Consider the following 18,834-nt stretch of genomic DNA (forward strand, 5'->3'; position numbering starts at 1 on the left):
CTCTTTAAAGACAGACCTCTTTCAAAGGGGCAGCCAGCAAATGCCCACACTGCAGATGGCTCAGGTTCACCTTCACGCCACATGCTCACATGTCCTCCCAGTGAACACCTGCTGTCATATATGCAGAAGAACACCAATTTTATTTTGCTGTTTTGTTCATGTTTTCTCATTAAGAAGAAGTTATTTAGTTTTAAAAAAAAAAACAGGAAAAGAGGAAAAAAAGTCAGCACAAGTCAGTTGCCTCTTAAAACAGACACATCGCCGGGTTTGTATCTTGGTTCTGCCAGTAGTCACCATGCATTAGCTGGCAAATTACAGCACCTCCTGTGACCCTCTTCCCTCACCCGGGAATAATTTTGTTGACTATATTAATTCATCTGGTCCTCAGATTTAAAAAAAAAAAAAAATCTTCACCCAAGGATATGTTTATTGATTTTAGAGAGGGAGGAAGAGAGAGAAACATTGATCAGTTGCTTCCCATACATACCCCAACTGGAGATTGAACCTGCAATGAAGGCATGTGTCCTGACCAGAAATCGAACCTGCAACCTTTTGGTGTATAGGACGATGCTCCAATCAACCAACCCACCTGGCCAGGGCTGGTCCTCACATTTTTCAAATGAGTTATTTAAGTAAAAAGTATTTTGTTCAAACATGAGTGATTATCATCATCACACAATCAAGCAAGATTTCGAAAACCTAAGTTATTGGTTTGCAAACACATGCATCACTGAAGATTAAAAATGGCGGCAGAGTAAGTGGATGCTGCACAGACATGCTCCCAGGAACAAACTGGAATTACAACTGAAATACAGAAAAACTTCCTGAATAATCAATGGAAGACTTGCTGGAGAGAACCCTGATACCTGAGGACCAAGAGTGGAGACCACATAGACTGGTAGGAGGGGCAGGGGCACCAAAGGGCTGGCTGGGTGCCCCCAGACAGCAACTGAGTTCCAGAGAGGTATCTCAGCTGTGGGGGGGATGCCACTGAGAACTCTGGGATCTAATTCCCAAGCTGGGGTCCCCAGAAGAGAGCATCAGAACTGAGGAGGGTACCCATATAACATCTGGCTGTGAAAAGCAGCAGGGTGCTGACTGCCAGATAGTAATAGCTGAAAATTCAGACACCCTCTTAAAGGGCCAATGCACAAAATTCCCTGTTGAGCCACCCATCTTGTGCTCTGGCAGAGGGAGGGTGAAGTGGATTGGAGCTATGAAGGTAGACACCAGGACTAGGGACTTAAGTTTCCTGGGCTGAGTTATTCCCTCACACAGCAGAGGAGATCTTTCCCACATAGACATCTTCCTTGCCTGGGGGAAAGACAGTTGAGACACATTCTATTGGAAAACACCTTGCTCTGAGGCCACTTAAGAGATTAATAGTAACAATTAGCCTCCAGGCAGAAGCAACTGCCCCACCCTGTTGAAAAAAACTCTCGCCACACCTGAGGACGATTGCCTGGGGGGCAATTAAAGTTGGAATCCAATTAGTCTGTAGGCAGAGGCGGTCTCTGGAGGCTTTGAGTCTTTGCCTGATCTAATTAGTCAGAAACAGCCTTTAACACTCTCCTGCACTAGAGATTGAGAGGTGTAGAGGATCTATCTAATACATACTCACAAACCCAAACAGAAAACCAAAATGAGGAGACAAAGAAATAACCCCCAAATGAAAGAACTAGAAAATTCTCCAGAAGCAGAGATAAATGAAGCAGAGATAAGAAATTTATCTGAAACAGAGTTCAGAGTAATGGTGGTAAATATGCTTAACAGTATGAAAAAAGATACAGTAACTATGAAAAAAAGAACAGTCTGAGATAAAGAATGACACAACACAAAGAACATACTAGGTGTACCAGTTAATAATGTGGATTTTTTCAACAGATGGAGTTACACATATGTTGATATATATGCGATTTAATATGTATGCTATTTTGTTGTATTGACAGCAAGCTTCAAAACTTCATGTGTCAAATTTGCTAAAAGTGTTAACATCATAGACATTTTGATGCTTAAAAATGTTGAATTTCATGCCAAAAAAAAGCATTTGCAGGAAGTTTTAATTCATTACTTTATTTTGAAGAAAAAGTTATCGTATACTTCGGGAAGCTTATGATGAACATGCTCCATCTCAAGATACTTGTGAATGCTGGTTTAAATACTTTAAAAGTGATGATTTCGATGTGAAAGACAAAGAACATCCAGGTCAACCAAAAAAGTTTAAAGACCAACAATTACAAGCATTATTGGATGAAGATGCATGTCAAACTCAAAAACAACTTGCAGAAAGATTAAATGTTGCTCAGCAAACAATTTACGATCATTTACAATCATGGGAAAGATTTTAAAGGAAGGAAAATGGGTGTCACATCAACTGAATGAAAGACATGGAAAACCGAAAAGTCATCAGTAAAATGTTGCTTCGACAGCACAAAATGGAAGTCTTTTTTGCATCAAATTATGACTGGCAATGAAAAGTGGATTTATTTTGAGAATCCCAAACACACAAAATCATGGGTTGATGCAGGTCAACCATCAACATCGACTGCAAGGCCACATCGCTTCAGAAAGAAGACAATGCTCTGTGTTTGGCGGGATCAGGAAGGCGTGGTGTATTATGGGCTTCTAAACCCAGGTAAAACCGTTAATACTGATCGCTACTAACAAAAAATAATCAATTTGAACCACGCTTTGATCGTGAAACAACCAGAATGGGCCAGAAGACACAGCAAAGTAATTTTGATTCATGATAACACAACATCATACACTTCAAAACCAGTTAAAAGATCCTGCCTGGGAAGTATTAACCCACCCGCTGTATTCACTAGACCTTGCTCCTTCAGATTACCACTTGTTCCTATCGATGGCACATGTACTTTCTGAGCAGCACTTCAAAAAGTATGAAGAAGTGGAACATTGGGTCTCTGAATGGTTTGCCTCAAAAGAAGAAAAGTTCTATTGGGACGGTATCCATAAATTACCTGAAAGATGGGGGAAATGTGCAGCTAGCGATGGACATTACTTTGAATAAAGCACTTTTTATGTTTCTCTTGAAATTGTCACGTTTTCTTTCATTACAAAATCCGCCATTATTAACCGGTAGACCTAGTATTGGAAAGAATACACAGCAGACTAGGGGAAGCTGAGAATTGAATCAGTGAATTAGAAGGCAGAATTGAAAATATCACTCAATCAGAAAACTAAAAAGAAAAAACAATTAAAAAACAGGAGGACAGATTAAGGGAGATGTGAGACAACGTGAAACATAACAGTATTAGAATAGCAGGTGTGCCAGAAGAGGCAGAAAGGGAGAAAGGCATAGAGAAGGTGTTTGAAGAAATAATGGCAGAAAACTTCCCTAACCTCATAAAGGAAAAAGTCACACAAGTTCAGGAGCACAGAGAACCCCAAACAAGAAGAACCCAAACAGGCTCACGCCCAGACACATCATAATTAAATGCTAAAACTTAAAGACAAAGAGAGAATCTTAAAGGCAGCAAGAGAAAACAAAACTGTTACCTACAAAGGAGCTCCCATAAGGCTGACACCTGATTTCTCATCAAAAACTCTACAGCCCAGAAGGGAATGGCATGAAGTACTGAAGGTAATGGAAAGCAAGGATCTGAGACCAAGATACTACATCCAGCAAGGCTATCATTCAAAATAGACAGTCAAATAAAGAGCTTCCAAGACAAAAAACAGCTAAAGGAGTACATCACCACCAAGCCAGCATTACAACAAATGCTAAAGAGACTGCTGTAATGAGAAGAAACGGAGAGAGAAAAATAGGCATACAGAATTAAAATGGCAATAAATAAGTACCTATCAATAATAACCCTAAATGTAAATGGACTAAAATGCTCTAATCAAAAGGTGTAGGGTAGCAGAATGGATACAAAAACATGACCCAAACTATATGCTGTCTACAAGAGACCCACCGCATAACAAAAGACTCACACAGGATGAGAGTGAAGGGATGGAAAAAATTTTTCCATGCAAATGGAAAAGAAAAAAAAAGCTGGAGTAGCAATATGTAGTAGTAAAATGAAGGCCATCACAAGAGACAACAAAGGTCACTACATAATACTAAAGGGATCGATCCAACAAGAAGATATAACCCTGGCAAACATATATGCACCCAACATAGGAGCACCTAAATATATAAAAAATCTTCTAGAGGACTTTAATGTAGAGATTGACAACAATACAGTCATAGTAGGGGACTTTAACAACCCAATGACTTCACTGGATAGATCTTCCAGACAAAAACTTAACAAGGAAACAGAGACTCTAAAGGACACACTAGATCAGACAAGAAGAAAAATTAAAGCATCCAAGCCCTAGTTGGTTTGGCTCAATGGCTAGAGCGTCAGCCTGTGGACTGGAGGGTCCCAGGTTCTATTCCAGACAAGGGCACATTCTCAGGTTGTGGGCTCGATCCCCAGTAGGGGGCATGCAGGAGGAGGCGATCAATGATTCTCTCTTGTTATTGATGTTTCGATCTCTCCCTCTCCCTTCCTCTCTGAAACCAATAAAAACATTTTTTTTTTTAAAAAAAGCATCCAAATTGGAAAAGAAGAAGTGAATCTATCATTATTCGCAGATGACATGATATTGTACATAGAAAACCCCAAAGACTCCATAAAAAAACTACTAGACTTGATAGATACAAAATTAAAACCCAGAAATCTATGGCTTTTTTATACATCAACTAGGGGCCTGTTGCACGAATTGGTACACGGGTGGGGTCCGGCTGGCCCGCCCTCATCAGGGCTGATTGGGCCGGGCTGGCAGAGGGGACAGGATGTGGGAGGTTGGGCCCCGCCCCCGATTGGGGGAGTGACTGGAAGCGTGTCCAGCTGGGGTGAGGGGGGCCGCCGCCCCCCATCAGGCCAGTTGGCCAGAGCAGTGCATGTCATAGTAACCGGTTGTTCAGACATTCTGGTCACTTGGCTTTTATATATAGATAATGAACTCACAGAAAGAGAAACTAAAAAAACAATCCCATTTACCATTGCAACAAAAAAGTTAAGATATCTAGGAATAAACTTAACTAAGGAAGTAAAAGACCTGTACTCAGAAAACTACAGGACGTTAAAAAAAAGAGACAGAGGAAGACATAAACAAATGGGAGAATATACCATGTTCATGGATTGGTCGAATCAACATCATTAAAATGTCCATACTACCCAAAGCAATCTATAGATTCAATACAATCCCCATTAATATATCGATGGAATATTTCACAGACCTAGAACAAACTCTCCAAAAATTCATATGAAATAAAAAAGACCCTGAATAGCTGCAGCAACCCTGAGAAAGAAGAACAAAGTTGGAGGGATCACAATACCAGATATCAAGCTATATTACAAAGCCACTGTTCTCAAAACTGCCTGGTACTGGCACAAGAACAGACATATAGACAATGGAACAGAACAGAGAACCCAGAAGTCGACCCAAGCCGTTACGCTCAATTAATATTTGAAAAAGGAGACAAGCACATACAATGGAGTCAAGACAGTCTCTTCAATAAATGGTGTAGGGAAAATTGGACAGATACACACACAAAAATGAAACTAGACCACCAACTTACACCATACACAAGAATAAACTCAAAATGGCTAAAGGACTTAAATGTAAGAAGGGAAACCATAAGAATCCATAGGCAGCAAAATATCAGACATATGTCGTAGCAATATTTTCACCAATACAGCTCCTAAGGCAATGAAAACTAAGGAGAAAATAAACAAATGGGACTACATCAAATTAAAAAGCTTCTGCACAGCACAAGAAACCATCAACAAAACAAGAAAGCCCACTGCATGGGAGAACGTATTTGCCAATGTTATTTCCGATAAGGTTTTAATCTCCAACATTTACAGGGAACTCATACAACTTAACAATAAAAAAAATGGGCAAAGGACCTCAATAGATACTTTTCAAAAGAGGACCTACAATAGGCCAAGAGACATATGAAAACATGCTCAAAGTCACTAATTATCCGAGAGATGCAAATCAAAATGACAATGAGGTATCATCTCACACCTGTCAGAAAGGTTATCATTAACAAATCAACAAACGACAAGTGCAGGTGAGAATGCGGAGAAAAAGGAGCCCTTGTGCACTGCTGGTGGGAAGGCAGACTGGGGCAGCCACTGTGGAAAACAGTATGGAGTTTCCTCAAAAAGTTAAAAATGGAGCTCCCATTTGACCCAGTAATCCCACTTCTAGGAATATATCCCAAGAAACTAGAAACACCAATCAGAAAGGATATATGCACCCCTATGTTCATAGCAGCACAATTTACAATAGCTAAGATTTGGAAACAGCCTAAGTGCCCATAAGCAGATGACTGGATCGGAAAACTATGCTACATCTATACAATGGAATACTACGCTGCTATAAAAAAGAAGGAACTAACTCTTACCATTTGCAACAGCATGGATGGAACTGGAGAGCATTATGCTAAGTGAAATAAGCCAGTCGGAGAAAGATAAATATCACATGATCTCACTCATTTGTGGAATATAATGAACAACATAAACTGATAAGCCAAAATAGGAAAAACAATATTTTAGAACATAATAGAAGTAATCCTGTTATTTGGAGATTTTTAATATTTCCTACAATTTTTGTGATATTATACTAGGTTAGTACAGTTTTGGTAATATTATTATATTTAAAATCTTTTTTCCTGAAATATTAATGTGTATTGCATGTAACTTTATACTTAAAATCGCTTTTCTTGGAAAAAACACAGAAACAAACAAACCAACAAACAAACACATGCCTCACTCAGGTAGCTGTTATGCTAGGACTGTTAGATGGGGAGATGCCTAGACAGAGCACGAGGACCCACCCTTGCTGAGCCTGCAATCACGGTGGGGATTTAAGGAGGTCAGACGGGTCACTGTCTGGTAGTCGTGTAACTGCTGAGCAGAGGAAAACCATGATTTAGGGTCTGGTGCTTTTTGTAGATATAAGGGTTGCTCTAATCGTAATTCCTTTAATCCACAGTACGCTCATGCACAGTCACATGTGAGCCCAGAGACTGAAAGGAGCAAGTGGTTCTCTCTTTCCCTGGGGGTCAAACCCATCGTCTGCAGAATTAAGGTTCCTAAAGTTCTAAATATCTGGTTCGTTTTCCACACTGGCTTTTACTGGAATGATGTTATTGAAATCATTTTTACTTAGGGTGCTCCACCCACCTCCCCAGTCTCTGTAGACCTTAGATACTCCAAGGACGGGTGATCCACAGGGCAGGAACAACTCGGTAAGCATGTGGGCGAGGACTTAGGGCGTGCCCGTCTGCAGTACATGAGCTGCAGGGCAGACACACGTCCGCTGCTCTCCGACAGGCACCTGAGGTGCCAGGAACCGCAGGCGCTGTCTGCTAGCCTGGCGAACGTTCAGGAGCTAGTGGACGAGGCGTGGCGCAGCCACAGAGGAGCCCTGCCAGGGGACGAAGGGCAGGGAGACCCACACAGCGCAGTATCCACTGGCGTCAAGCACCGGCCAGGAACCGTCACTGGTCTCTCACTGAATTCCCACGAGAAACTTGGTGGCACCCATCTCTATTTACACATAGGGAAACTGAGGCTCCCAGGTGAAATAAGTTCTCCGGGGCTCTGGAGTGAGGACTTGTCTCGACTTGCCCTAGGGCGCCCACATCTTCAGAGCTGATCTCGCCCTCCAACATTACCCGGCACGATGCCCAATGCCAAAGACCCTTCCTTTGGACCAAACCAATGGGAACCACGGACGTGGGAACCCCAGGATCAGGCCGAGGCCTCTGTGCACATGGAAAGGGAGTCGGGAACCCACCACGTGGCACCGGCCCTTGCATGGCACTGCCCGCAGCCACCACGCAGCCCTGGGCTCACCCCTGGGAGCGGCTCGGCCTGCGCTCACGGGGAGGACTCCTCTTTGGAAGCCGTGCAGTGACTGACAGTCCTCTCCCCACAGCCCACCGCGCCCGGACTTGTTTCCGCATTCCCGGCTTCGGGCGGCTCACCTCCTTGTGGGAGTCTTTGTGGGCCTCCAGAGTCTTCATGATCGTCAGCTCGGCGTAGTTTTTGAATCTTGCTGGCTGGTTTCTCAGAATCTCCCGTAAAACTCTCAGTGCCAGCGCCCGAATGGAATGCTGGGGAACAGGAGGAAAGGAAGATGTCAGCAGCCTGCACCCGTCGGCAGGGTCGGGGGCACTGAGCGCCCGCAGACGCCTGGACACGGTCACACCGCTGACCTGCCGGGCTCCCGGACAATCAGCTCCACGAGCAGCCCGCCCCCGGTGGCATTCCCAGCACCCAGCCCGCACCTAAGGGGACCGCATGAAGGTTTCTTCAATGAGCCAAATGAGGACAATGGAGCTCTGGGCTCTGGGGGACGGGAGACTTCCTGAGGCTCAGGGATGCAAACCGCTCTGAGTCAAATGCCCAGAGGACAGGTAAACTGCGTCTGGACATTGGGACACATGGCCTGTAAGACTGTGAGCTCTCAAGGGCAGCTGAGATCTGTCATTCTCCCGACCTGCTGCGTGATGAGGCCACGGGGAGGGGACTGTACCGGCCTCGAGGTGCTTGAGGACCTTGAGGCCCGGGTCATGTGTCTGGAGGAAAGCCATTCCAAACAGACTCCTAATCTCAGTAAAAGAGAATGGAGTTTACACCAAACACAGCCAAAAAGTACATCCTGATTCTTTGTCACTCACCTGTGCAATTCACCCCCCCTCCCCTCCCCGTTCTGCTGCCTCCACATGGTATCGCTCTATCTCCCGACCTCAAAGCCCAACCCAGGCGAAGGGCTTCAGAAACCAACGCTTTGTTTTAAGAAAAGTTGATACAGATCTTTCATCACCATTCTTCCAGCCTCACTCGGCCCTGTTCTAGACCAAACCACTAATCCTAAGCAGCAGAAAGCGATCCAAGTCAGCGTCACATTCCAGCCTCCTGCTCACCGGTCTCCCACTCCCGTCACCATCAGCATGACCCTGGGCATGACCTTTACCAGGGCTGTCAGATTCCCGCCCGGTCCTGTCCATGGAGCTCTTCCCCACGTTCAGGCGATTTCTGTTTCTGCTGCGGGCAGAGCCCAGCATGGCTTACTAGGGATGCGGCTTATTAGGCAATCCCTACATTTACTCCTGCCTCTGTGGACGGGCCAGCTGCACGCGGCAAGGCAGGACTGGGTTCTTCCTGGCTTTAACCCTTTGCACTCGCTTGCTTTTTTCTCGATTCCTTTATTCTAATGCTAACCGTGTCGAGTCACACTCGACATCCGAGTGCAAAAGGTCAAGATTATACAGCAAATGCCTAGTGTGTCACATTCAGATGTCACAGTGTGAAGAGGGCCTTTACTTTAAAAATAACAACAGAAAATAATAGATGATGCTAACAGCCCTGGTTCCTGAGCCTGGCGCGCGACTCTGACGCAAGCACGGGTGACCGAGACAGAATGTGCCGGAATGCAACATTTCGTAGGGTCTTTAAAAAGGAACTTCTCTGTTTTGCAATTAAACATGAAACAAAAATAAAACAAGGAAAAAAGCTCATTGTTACAAACGACATTTTAAGCTAACAGAGTTCTAAGAAACTTTGTGTAAAGTGACCTGATGCAGGAACAAGTCCCCTCGTCGACTAGACAGCCAATCACAAACACACGTGCACGTACACGACGCGGGGCTTGCTACCTGGGGCTCCGAGGCCAGTTCGGACGTGCTCTGATGTAAGCAGTGAGCCCAGCAGGAAAGGAGGGCTGAGCATCCCCACAAGAGCAGCCCCCCCCCCCGCCCCCCGGAAGGGAATGCAGAAGAACAGTCCTCACGTCTTTGTCTCCAAGGGTCTCCAGGAGCAGGAGCAGGATGGTCTTGAAGTGCTCCTCCCAGACGCCCAGGCTGTCCTCCCGGGTGACCTTGAGCAGCTCCAGCAGGGCCCCCTTCCGCTCCTCCACGCGCTCGTTGTGGTTGGACAGCTCCTTCAGAAGGTCCGCCACCAAGTCCGAATGGTCAATGGGCACTTGTGAGACACAACACAGACGTTACTGCACGAGGGACGCCGGCTGCAGGTGCTGCCTCGGCGACGCAGCCGCCCTCCCCTGCCCTCCGGTCTCTCCCCATCACCCCCTCCATCCTGACCTGCGCCCGAGCCTCACTCTACACCCGCAGCAGGTCATCCCACCAAACTAACTGTCCAAACAGAGGCGGGCCCAGCCAGCGTGGCTCAGTGGTTGAGTGTCGACCTATGAACCAGGAGGTCACGGTTTGATTCCTGGTCGGGGCACATGCCCGGGTTGTGGGCTCGATCCCCAGTGGGCTGTGTGCAGGAGGCAGCTGATCAATGATTCTCTCTCGTCACTGATGTTTCTATCTCTCTCTCCCTTCTCCCTTCCTTTCTGAAATCAATAAATATATATTTTAAAAACCCAAACAAACAGAGGTGGGAAAATAGGTATCGAGCACCAATACTCAATGTCTCTATCCTGCCTTACCATCTTCCCCCTTCCAATTCAGACAAAGAGGAGAAACTACTTCTTTCATCGGTTCAGATAAGGAGAAGCCCCCGCAAAGCCCTCCTAACTCTACCTCCACTGCGCAGGGCTGAGTCAGGCCCTGCATGGAACACCCTCACGCGCATCCCCTCCACCGGAGCACTTTCCTCCAGGCACGCCTTACAGTTCCATCCGATCAACACCCCACTCCTTGGAAGGTCCAGAGGTTAGGAACTAGCACAGGAGACCAACACCAGCCAAGGTCGACTGTAAAACTTGCCAACACCTCTTAGTGAAATGACTTGCAAGGGCTTGACCTTATGGCAGAAGAGCATATCCTTTCTATGCGTGTTCTTTTAAGAGACCTCCACTCTGAATTCACTTTAAATCGAAAGGGGGAAGAAATGAGCCAGACAAATCATCAGGAACTACTTTTTTTTAAAAGATATATTTTTATTGATTTCAGACAGGAAGGGAGAGGGAGAGAGAGAAACATCAATGATGAAAGAGAATCACTGATCAGCTGCCTCCTGCACACCCCCCACTGGGGATCGGGCCCGCAACCTAAGCATGTGCCCTTGAGTGGAATCGAACCCAGGACCCTTCAGTCCTCAGGCCGACACTCTATCCACTGAGCCAAGCCATCTAGGGCAGGAACTACTTAATTTGCATGTGCACATTTCTTTAGATTCCAAAATTGGGGAACAAACATAGAAGAAAGTCTGAAATGTGAAAGAACCCTATCATTTCCCCCTGCTCTGCCCACCTTTTTCTCCAACTCTTTTATTATCCAGTTGCTGAATAAGTAACAACCAACATCCTAATCTCTATTCCATCTTCAATAAGACCCACAGTGGTAAGTGAAACGATGCCCCAAGTCTATGAGCAATGGAAGGCCACAGGCTAGTGCTCCAGAAAGGGCAAGTCAGACCAACACGCACCCGGCCTCCGCCAGGGAGCTGACGCTTGGGATGCACGCTGCAGCCACCAGCAGTGAGCTCTGAGCAGTGCGCTCTGAGCAGCCAGGACTATGCTTTCACCGGCTGGGCGCCTGCTTTCACACCGGCGGGACTTCTCCACGCCAGCACACCCCTGCTGGGCCCATAAAAAGGATATATATATGCTTTTTTTTTTTTTATGTGTGCTTTTTAAAAACTGACTACTAAGTTGGGTCGGCTTTAGCTCGGGCAGCTCCTTTGTCATGCAGACAGCTAAAATGACTGCTAAGCTGAAATAAACGAAAATGTGTCAACATGACAATGAGGTGGGAAACAAATTAAGTTCCAAATAAAATACCATCACACCGAAATATACTTACTCACTTGTTATAGTCTTAACAGAGTCAGAAAAAGCCAGACTAGCTCTATTCCATAGTGAACATGCTACACTTGGGCAAGTAACTTAACCTTTCTGAACCTCGGCTCCTTAATCTGCACAACGGAAACACCTGCCGCATGTCCACTGGGTGCCGTGTGTAAAGCATGAGCGTATGTCCACTGGGTGCCGTGTGTAAAGCATGAGCGCTATGTCCACTGGGTGCCGTGTGTAAAGCATGAGCGTATGTCCACTGGGTGCCGTGTGTAAAGCATGAGCGCTATGTCCACTGGATGCCGTGTGTAAAGCATGAGCGCTCTCCACATTGGATGCCGTGTGTAAAGCATGAGCGCTCTGTCCACTGGGTGCCGTGTGTAAAGCATGAGCGTATGTCCACTGGGTGCCGTGTGTAAAGCATGAGCGCTCTGTCCACTGGGTGCCGTGTGTAAAGCATGAGCGCTATGTCCACTGGGTGCCGTGTGTAAAGCATGAGTGCTATGTCCACTGGGTGCCGTGTGTAAAGCATGAGCGCTCTGTCCACTGGATGCCGTGTGTAAAGCATGAGCGCTATGTCCACTGGATGCCGTGTGTAAAGCATGAGCGCTCTGTCCACTGGGTGCCGTGTGTAAAGCATGAGCGCTCTCCACACTGGGTGCCGTGTGTAAAGCATGAGCGCTCTGTCCACTGGGTGCCGTGTGTAAAGCATGAGCGCTCTGTCCACTGGGTGCCATGTGTAAAGCATGAGCGCTCTCCACACTGGATGCCGTGTGTAAAGCATGAGCACTCTCCACACTGGATGCCGTGTGTAAAGCATGAGCGCTATGTCCACTGGATGCCGTGTGTAAAGCATGAGCGCTCTCCACACTGGATGCCGTGTGTAAAGCATGAGCGCTCTCCACACTGGATGCCGTGTGTAAAGCATGAGCGCTCTCCACACTGGGTGCTGTGTGTAAAGCATGAGCGCTCTCCACACTGGATGCCGTGTGTAAAGCATGAGCGCTCTCCACACTGGATGCCGTGTGTAAAGCATGAGCGCTCTCCACACTGGGTGCTGTGTTTAAAGCATGAGCGTATGTCCACTGGATGCCGTGTGTAAAGCATGAGCCCTATGTCCACTGGATGCCGTGTGTAAAGCATGAGCGCTATGTCCACTGGATGCCGTGTGTAAAGCATGAGCGCTCTCCACACTGGATGCTGTGTGTAAAGCATGAGCGTATGTCCACTGGATGCCGTGTGTAAAGCATGAGCGCTATGTCCACTGGATACCGTGTGTAAAGCATGAGCGCTCTCCACACTGGATGCTGTGTGTAAAGCATGAGCGCTATGTCCACTGGGTGCCGTGTGTAAAGCATGAGCGCTATGTCCACTGGGTGCCATGTGTAAAGCATGAGCGCTATGTCCACTGGGTGCCGTGTGTAAAGCATGAGCGCTCTCCACATTGGTGCCGTGTGTAAAGCATGAGCGCTCTCCACACTGGTGCCATGTGTAAAGCATGAGCGCTCTCCACACTGGGTGCTGTGTGTAAAGCATGAGCGCTCTCCACACTGGATGCTGTGTGTAAAGCATGAGCGCTATGTCCACTGGGTGCTGTGTGTAAAGCATGAGCGCTCTCCACACTGGATGCTGTGTGTAAAGCATGAGCGCTATGTCCACTGGGTGCCGTGTGTAAAGCATGAGCGCTCTCCACACTGGATGCCGTGTGTAAAGCATGAGCGCTCTCCACACTGGATGCCGTGTGTAAAGCATGAGCGCTATGTCCACTGGGTGCCGTGTGTAAAGCATGAGCGCTCTCCACACTGGTGCCGTGTGTAAAGCATGAGCGGTCTCCACACTGGATGCCGTGTGTAAAGCATGAGCGCTCTCCACACTGGGTGCTGTGTGTAAAGCATGAGCGCTCTCCACACTGGATGCTGTGTGTAAAGCATGAGCGCTCTCCACACTGGATGCCGTGTGTAAAGCATGAGCGCTCTCCACACTGGGTGCTGTGTTTAAAGCATGAGCGCTCTCCACACTGGATGCTGTGTGTGAAGCATGAGCGCTATGTCCACTGGGTGCCGTGTGTAAAGCATGAGCGCTATGTCCACTGGGTGCCATGTGTAAAGCATGAGCGCTATGTCCACTGGGTGCCGTGTGTAAAGCATGAGCGCTCTCCACACTGGGTGCCGTGTGTAAAGCATGAGCGCTCTCCACACTGGATGCTGTGTGTAAAGCATGAGCGCTCTCCACACTGGTGCCGTGTGTAAAGCATGAGCGCTCTCCACACTGGATGCTGTGTGTAAAGCATGAGCGCTATGTCCACTAGGTGCCGTGTGTAAAGCATGAGCGCTATGTCCACTGGGTGCCGTGTGTAAAGCATGAGCGCTCTCCACACTGGTGCCGTGTGTAAAGCATGAGCGCTCTCCACACTGGATGCCGTGTGTAAAGCATGAGCGCTCTCCACACTGGATGCCGTGTGTAAAGCATGAGCGCTATGTCCACTGGGTGCTGTGTGTAAAGCATGAGCGCTCTCCACACTGGATGCTGTGTGTAAAGCATGAGCGCTCTCCACACTGGTGCCGTGTGTAAAGCATGAGCGCTCTCCACACTGGATGCCGTGTGTAAAGCATGAGCGCTATGTCCACTGGGTGCTGTGTGTAAAGCATGAGCGCTCTCCACACTGGGTGCTGTGTGTAAAGCATGAGCGCTCTCCACACTGGATGCCGTGTGTAAAGCATGAGCGCTATGTCCACTGGATGCCGTGTGTAAAGCATGAGCGCTATGTCCACTGGATGCCGTGTGTAAAGCATGAGCGCTATGTCCACTGGATGCCGTGTGTAAAGCATGAGCGCTATGTCCACTGGGTGCCGTGTGTAAAGCATGAGCGCTATGTCCACTGGGTGCCGTGTGTAAAGCATGAGCGCTATGTCCACTGGGTGCCGTGTGTAAAGCATGAGCGCTATGTCCACTGGATGCCGTGTGTAAAGCATGAGCGCTCTGTCCACTGGATGCCGTGTGTAAAGCATGAGCGCCCTCCACACTGGGTGCTGTGTGTAAAGCATGAGCGCAGCAGCGGACCGATAAGGCAATGCGAGTGCTCGGCGCATGCCGGAGCCGTCTCCAGGCGGCAGGGCAGTCACCCGGAGCAGGTCCAGAACAGCTGCGGACACGCTGGGGAGGGGGAGGGGAGCCCAGTGGTGCTTCGGACCCGACTCCCACAGCTCCACGGGCAACACGCTGAGCCCAGAGCCGGGACTGCCGAGCCTTTGCGCTCCGCCTCACTAACTCCTCCCCCGAGCTCCTCGGGCCCTGGGTCCGAGTGACGGCCCCCTGGTGGCACCCTGAGCCTCCCTCACTGCAGCCATCACAGCTGCAACCTGAGGTCACCCTCTGGAGGGCGGGGACTGTGCGTCCTTTGGTTCACTGTTGTGCTTTCCATGCCCAAGCACCTGGCAGACATGTCGCTGCCGAACATCGGACTAACCAGCCTGACCAACGTTTCCATGTCCCTTCGAGCAATATGCCCAGAGTTGGTCAGACAGGAGGGGAAGCCCCTGGGGGAAACTTTTGGATGGGGGACAATCACACAAAGGAAGACAAACCATCTCGAAGCTGCTCCATGTCGTCGTCAAACACGGCCTCCTTCAGGGCTGTCTTGTCATAGGTGTTGATGGTGTCCGCGTAGGGGTACAGGTTGTAGTCGCGCGCCCGCGGCCCCGGGAAGGCGCGCGGAGGCTGGGTGTTGAGCAGGGAGGTCTTGTTGTCCAGAGCTGTTCTGCCTCCTTCCACCACGTCACTGCCTCCCCGGCCCTCCGTGGCAGGGGACGCCACTCCACCATCCCGGGACACCTGCGCACAAAACACTGTCAGTCCTTTCTAGGACTTTTAAAAACGTTTCCTTACGTTTTCAGAAGCACTAGGAGAGCCAGACACTTCTCACTTGAAATCTGGCTGCTAACAAAAGAACAGCTGTTAGAATTTCAATTTGTAAATATCTACTTCATAAACTGCCTTAAAGGGAACCGAATATGCTTATATTGTCATCTATTCTATCATTAAATTACACGTAAAATCTGTTTTACTTTGAACGTGGGATTAACTTTACGCAAACATTTTTTGAGAGATTAATAACATGAAATTCTGGAAAGTCCCTTGAGAATGCAGGCCACACCCCACCCCGCTCCTCAGAAACCTGGACCAGCACTGCAGCCTGGCACTTCCTGTAACAGAGGGCTTCCTCACTGCAGCCCGACACCAGGCCGACAAGCCCCCCCACCACCAGATGGAACGCGGTGCTGCTGCCCGAGAACCCCTTGCACACGGTCCACCACGCGGGGAGCCAAACCACGGCTTAGGGTCTCTAGCAGGGGAGGACTCAGGAGCCCCTACAGGCCGTTCTTCCTCTGCATGTTTCTGACTCAGCCGGTCTTTACGCTGACTGGGTCAAAGAACAGGTCTTTTGCCCTCGCCAGTTTGGCTCAGTGGATAGAGCGTAGCCTGTGGACCGAAGGGTCCCAGGTTTGATTCCGGTCAAGGGCATGTACCTCAGTAACAGGCTCCTCCCCAGCCCAGGCCCTGGTCAGGGTGAGTGCAGGAGGCAACCGGTCGATGTGTTTCTCTCACATCAATATTTCTGTCTTTCCCTGTCTCTTCCACTCTCTAAAAATGAATGGAGAAATATCTTCGGTGAGGATTAAACAAAAAGAACAGGTCTTTTACTGTTTTCCAAAAAATCTTTTTTCTAATAGATTCTGAGTCTTGTCTTCAACAAATGAACCGCTGGTCCTCTGTCCCTGCCATGCTCTGACTCCTTCCCTCTCCGGGGCCTTCTGCCGGCGGCGCGGGGACAAGAGCGGGCACGCTGACCGGGGAACAGCAGCCGTCTTCTCCGCACCCAGACAAGTGACTAAAGCAAGTGAAAACGGCCTCAGCAGCCGGACCCCTTGTGCTGATGCACGTGCTTTTCATAAATTGTGGTATAATATGCATACATCATTTTAACCCTAAGTGTACAATTCAGCGACATTACACCCATTCACAGTGTTGTGTAACCATTATCCACCATGTTAGATTTTGGGCAAAACCTTTTCATCTTTCCTAACCAAAACTCTGTCTCCATCACGCACTAACTCCCGCCCTCCTAGCCTGGTGACCTCTATTCTACATTCTGCCCCCATGAATGTGACGCCAGGTGCCTCACGTAAGTGGAAGCATACAATACTATCTGTCTGTGTCTGGCTTATCTCACTTAGCACGTGTTTTCAAGTTGCATTGGTACTGCAACATGTGTCAGTATCACATTCCCTTTTTAGGCTAAATAGTCTTCCACTGCACATGCATCACATTTAAAAAATCCATTTATCTGTTGATAGAAACTGGGTTCTCCACCTTTTGGCTCCCATGAACACTGGTATAGAAATATGTGTTCAAGTCCCTTCTTTCTACTTTTTTGGACATATACCTAGTGAAATTGCTGGAACGTATTTGATAAACACCCATCCCCAAAAAGATTGCTTACTAATATAATACTACTGTAAAATACATGCATGGATATGAACAAAATGATTTAACAGGGGTTTTCTCTCAGGGAAGATAATTCATGGATGATTTTAATTTTCTTCTCTTTGTAACTCTCTTCTAAAAATAAAACATTTTTATAATGAAAAATCATTTATAAAGGGAGAGTTTTAAAGAACAAAGACACTCAAAAAACAAAGCTCAACTATCCTAATTCTAATCACTTTTAAAAACAAAAAATCTTACTTTTTAAACTTTGCTTTTTATCCCTGTCCTTGTCTACATGCATGTTTTATAGCATGGGAATCACAGTGAACATACTGCCACATATAGGGTGTCCCCAAAATGTACACACACACACCGTGAGTAACTATAAAGGCAGTGTTTATTAAAATAATTTCATTTTCAAAATTAAGCTACCCCCTGTTAAAGAGTGTATACATTTTTGGGACGCACTGTACTTTGCTTTCCTCGTAGCGTAAGCATGTCCCACAAAAATAGTTTTTATAACCATAACTAGAGGCCCAGTGCACAGCATTCATGCACTGCGGGGGGGGGGGGGGGGGTCCCCTCAGCCCAGCCTGCACCCTCTCGCAGTCTGGGATCCCTCTGAGGTATCTTTAGCGCTGCCTCAGAGGCGGGAGAGGCTCCTGCCACCACCGCTGTGCTCGCCAGCTATGAGCCCAGCTTCTGGCTGAGCGGTGCTCCCCCTGTGGGAGTGCACTGACCACCAGGGGGCAGATCCTGCGTTGAGCATCTGCCCCCTGGTGGTCAGTGCGCGTCATAGTGACCAGTTGTTCTGCTGTTCAATTGATTTGCATATTAGCCTTTAATTATAATAAGATTTACTCAACTATTCCCCTTCTACTGATTTTTTAGTTTTTGGCCATTATAAATAATACAAAAATAAACTACGTTGCATAAAAACTTATCCTTTTTCTTTTTGCCGAGCTTGTTAGAAGCTAGGTCATTAAAGGATATGAAACTAAAGTCCTTTTGCTAAATGTCACTTTACTAAGTTCCACAATGACGGCGACAATCTGCCATGCCGCCACGACATGTCCCTCTTGGCCTTTCTGGCACTAAGTGTTGTAACTTGTACTTGAAACAAAGCTGGTGTCTCTGCTTCTGTGAACCGCCTCCCCGGCTCTGACGCCCACGTGAGCGGCTGCCTCCTCAGACGGGGCACTGGTCAAGGCTCCCAGGCCCACCTCCAACACAGTATTAGACCTACCTCAGCTTCGTAGTTAAAAACCTGGTCGCCAGCGGCCAAGAGGCTGAGTGGTGAACCTCAGCTCCTCGCTGCCACTGCCCCTTCGCATGCTCCCAGGGGGCCCTCCAGCGGACAGCCCTGTCTCTGCAGCGGGTCGGCTCGGCTCTCCTGTGGCCTCGCCGCTTCCTCTCCAGCCCCCGCTCCCCCCGCCCTGGACAGTGCTGAGGCTTCCTGGCCCAGCTCTCTACTTCTCACTACCACGCTTCATTCCTTTCAACTCTCAGCACAGTCTTTCTATGCTTTAAAAAGTTGAAAACACTTAAATGTTC

General features: G+C 47.8%; 1 protein-coding gene across 9 annotated transcripts in view; it reads right to left on the reverse strand.

The window, feature by feature from the left end:
* The window catches only part of CLASP1 (cytoplasmic linker associated protein 1), a 273,855-nt gene that overhangs the window by 23,146 nt on the left and 231,875 nt on the right, over positions 1 to 18,834 (reverse strand). For all 9 annotated transcript variants that reach the window (XM_079782856.1, XM_079782851.1, XM_079782848.1 and 6 more), the window contains 3 exons: positions 15,378 to 15,624; positions 9,823 to 10,013; positions 8,015 to 8,143 (listed from right to left, as the gene is read on the reverse strand). In XM_079782856.1, coding sequence (XP_079638982.1) covers positions 8,015 to 8,143; positions 9,823 to 10,013; positions 15,378 to 15,624 — 567 coding nt within the window. The remainder of the gene's footprint in view (positions 1 to 8,014; positions 8,144 to 9,822; positions 10,014 to 15,377; positions 15,625 to 18,834) is intronic.

Source organism: Cnephaeus nilssonii (assembly GCF_951640355.1).
Source record: "Cnephaeus nilssonii genome assembly, chromosome: 10".
Lineage (NCBI taxonomy): Eukaryota > Metazoa > Chordata > Mammalia > Chiroptera > Vespertilionidae > Cnephaeus > Cnephaeus nilssonii.